This window comes from Gymnoscopelus braueri (assembly GCF_963280865.1).
Source record: "Gymnoscopelus braueri genome assembly, chromosome: 6".
NCBI classification, from domain to species: Eukaryota; Metazoa; Chordata; class Actinopteri; order Myctophiformes; family Myctophidae; genus Gymnoscopelus; species Gymnoscopelus braueri.
In genome coordinates this window covers 48,174,248-48,178,282 of record NC_137607.1, presented here as the reverse complement: position 1 = coordinate 48,178,282, position 4,035 = coordinate 48,174,248, and the positions used below count along the sequence as shown (strand labels likewise).

The following is a 4,035-nucleotide window of genomic DNA, read 5'->3' as shown; positions in this document are numbered from 1 at the left end:
TTTTCCCCCATAAGGGCCCACTCTTCTTGGAAGACTCCCCTAGCCTGGTTCCAGACGAATCTGCCTTTGTAAAATTGCATTGCACTTTAGCCCTTCCACGCAGTGTGTCGTGTGATATTGTCTGGCCACGCGAGGCTAAGACTCCCCCAAAGTGGGTGAGAGGACTAGAGAAGAGTAGGCAACAGGAAGAGTGGGCTTCCTGTTGTCTACTCTTCTCTATTGGCCAGTCTTCCCAGAAAAATGGTGCCCAGATTTTCCTAGTGCCCACGCTTCCTGTATTCACATAATCAGTAGAGACCGCTAACTGTGCATGCACTATAGATTGTATACTAGGGTAGGATTGGCTACCGGTATGTATGCATTCATGTCCTTGCTCTTATCTTCTTCCAGTGTGTTATATTGGGAAGTAGGTCAATGAATTAAGTCAGGCCAGGTGAAACTGGGAGTGGTAATGTTGATTGTCAATCAATGCCCCAGAAAGGTCTGTGTCCTTGTTTCTGAAGTCTCTCCCCAGCCAAATGCAAACATTCACATTCAAAATAACACAATGACAAAGACATTTACAATGGAACATATTTATTTACTCAAGGCAACACAAACAAACATACATTAAAAAAATATGATACTAAATATAAAATGTCTTTAACACTGAGCTAGCATCCAGAAGACATCAAGACAAAAATTACAGAAGTTTCTTAAAATGGTAACAAATGTCATATAAAACATAACACACACAAAAAACATTAACCTGTCTCTGTGTCAAAGAAAATCCAACTGTGTTCCAACTATAGAAACAAAAAAGAACAGAACGGAAATTTCCATTCATAGCAATGCTGTGCTTCTGTGCCAAACATGGAAGAGGAAGTAATCAATGTATGGGGTACTCCATGACAAATGGTGTCTGTGAACACTTATGAATTATCTATATTATTTTATATAGGTTATATAGTCATTCTTAGAACCACACAGAATTCAAAGGGATTACAAGGATAGTTCCTGGTGTATTATGGTAATCCCCTTTGGCAGTCTGTACATGGCGGTTGAAAAACAGCATCGTTTGTGGACAGTGGCACATTTGGTATACCTTAAATTCCAACAATATTCATCCACAGAACCTGAACTTCAATTATAATTCAAATTCTATGCTTCAGCCAAACAACTCTTCTGCCATAGTAAAATATATCAGTTTCCTGAGTCTCCTACACCAATAAGTTTGCTTCCATAATAAGTCTGTCAAACAGTATTGTAGGACAGCCATTTTACGTGTATGAGCCAAATGGCAATTTAATACTGTATATTTGAACATAAATACAATTTCCATCCAGTGTAATTATAGACACACTTTTCATAAGAATCAGTAGTGTAGTTGATACACAGGTATACATGTTATTGTTATATCCACCTCTTTATATGGGATTACAGCAGTGACTCTCAGCACTTTTTCATTTCCAATCTAGGCTACACTGTAGAATCCTCTGTGTTTATTTAACTATGAGTGTGTATAAATGGAAACAAATAAACCCACACTCACAGAGTCCCACCAATTACCTTAACCAATTGCAACCTGGCGTCCCTATCTTGGGCAAGTCATTATAGGCAAATATTTTTGAAGAAAATCTAAAATGTCCAGACATTTTCTGAAACTTTCACAAATAATGAAAATAGAAGTGGTTAATTACCATTGGCCACTATTAGATGGTGAGGTTGCCATATACCACTGACTAGATGTTTCATCTACAGTACCAGGTTGACAATGATTCTATGTGCACTAGCTGACCCTAACCAACATTCTGAAGCCTACAGAGTGTTTTGACAGGAGATGACAGGGGATTAAGGCAACATGATTAATAAAAAAGAATACACTGAAATCGACAGATGAATTGTGCCAATCATCCAGCGATTAGCACCAAAATGTATTAATACTTTGAATGCTTCTCTCTGTTGAGAGAGTCACAACAAGAGAATTAGCTTCTGGTTATTATCATTATTGACAATAGGCTGTCATTTTAACAAAATATAGATAGATATAACTAAAAAGTCAAAGTGAAATACAGTTGTACTGGTTACACTGACATGGCTGTCAAGTGTGAGTGCATTATGTCTGGACTGCAAGGCTATACATACACAGTAAAACCCTCAGAGTTCATTTATCCACGTGTAACCCCGAGAGTGCACAAATGGAACCAAATGGACCCATAGGACTGTACTGTGTAAGTATGGATATGGATGCATAGATAGATATGGATGCATAGGCATTGGTGTTGGCACACATGTATGTACACATTTTGCATGTCGAATGTGTCAATAGACTGAGGTTGTGTGCATGTCTGCGTTTGTATAAACACTGACGTTAGATGGGTGAATGCATGCATGTATGCACTGTATCTGTGTGTGCATGTGAGCAGGCACACGTCCGTACTGTATATGCAGACTCGCGCTTTTCTGTTGTGTGCATTATGTGTTCATGTGCATGTCTACAAGACCTCTAAGCATTGAGACTGTATTCCTGTTTGTAGCAACAGGGCCTGCAGACAGCATTAACCAAACCATTCCCCAGCTGTAGAAGACAGATAATGAACTCCAGTGTTGCCAGGCCCAGTAACACACACAACAGAGTCACATGCCACTCTACTATGTGGACAGGCTGTAGACACTCTGACCATGACTCAGGCTCCAACAGATACCTGAGACAAACAGAAGAGGGGAGAGGGAAGGGGCACAAAGAGAGGAAAGGACAATTAAAGAAGGAAGGCAGGGAGAGGGAGAGGGAGAATCAGAGAGAAAGAGAGAGTGGGAGACAGAGGGAGAGTAGATCAGATGCATGACCCTCCAAAAACAGTGTTAAGAAAGGATAGTCTATTACACTATTTCTACATGCATACAGATAATATTGTGTTATGTAAACATTTTTCTTTCAAATTACTGTTACACTGATTAATTATACCTAAAAGGAAAAAAAGTGTGCTATGTGTGTAAAAAAGTGTAAAGCATATTTAGGCTGCTGTTTTTACTTGTAGAGGTTTGTTCTTGAGTGCAAGAAAACCAATAAACCATATGCACAACAAGGTTTGCATATAGTTAAAATGGTTCACTAAAACATTCTTTGATATGTATGGATAATGCACTATATGCGATACAATACTTTAATACAACAATCAGGTTTGTTGCTGACAGTGTAGGGGAAAAAACATAACTGCACTTTGACCTTTATTGTTTTTATGCCTCAATAATGTTTTCTATTTCATTCCATCTGTTCTTTATTTTTTTGGAATGTTTGTTTAATGCTGCATGTAAAGCCCATTGAACTACCTTTCTGTATACAATGTGCTATACAAATAAACTTGCCTTGTTAATGTTGTAATGCTTATACACAGTCTAAAAGACCCACCAGCAGCACCTAGAGGCTGTGCTTCTCCTTACACCCAACCTGAGCATACATAGTATATTCAGGTTCTAGAAAGGCCATGGGGACACCAAAATCAACAGGGTTCCTCCAGTTCCTCAAGTAGTCAACATACTGTATTATGAGATGTCTGCAATGGCCTGAGGGTGGCGCTAGAATCAACATCATGAAGTCACACTAGAACTCTTGAGGCATCAGGTCGAGCCAAAAATAATGTGCAAACCAGGGCATCACCAGTCAATGTGCTGATGAAAAGAGGCACTCGCCTCACCTTTGAATGCTTACATCTGGTTGTGGGGCTGCTAGTGGGGCTAAAATACTCAATGAAGACTAATCCCATACATGTACACGCACACACACAGACAGACATACAGTCATGCTGACAGTGGTACATTCATACAGTACCTAACAATCACCCACATATCGTTGCTGTCGGGTGGAAACCGTGTATTTCCAAAACAGTTCCTTTTTATTATTTTCAAAACCTCTTAAAATAGTGAAAATAGCAGATCTACAAGCTCACAACGCGTTGTGAGCTTGTAGATTTGCTATTTTCACAACTTTTGTGCGACATTCTTGTCTGATGATGAAGCAGGGCATTAATAAAAAATAAAAATAAAACATAAAACATT

General features: G+C 39.0%; 1 protein-coding gene across 1 annotated transcript in view; it reads right to left on the bottom strand.

Annotated features, from left to right (window-relative positions):
* Positions 1-559: 559 nt before the first annotated feature.
* The window catches only part of tm4sf18 (transmembrane 4 L six family member 18), a 12,044-nt gene continuing 8,568 nt past the window's right edge, over positions 560-4,035 (bottom strand). The window contains exons 3-4 of the mRNA XM_080430624.1: positions 3,428-3,453; positions 560-2,684 (exon numbers count right to left, since the gene is read on the bottom strand). Of these exons, the coding sequence (XP_080286750.1) occupies positions 2,486-2,684; positions 3,428-3,453 (225 nt within the window). The 3' untranslated portion in view covers positions 560-2,485. The remainder of the gene's footprint in view (positions 2,685-3,427; positions 3,454-4,035) is intronic.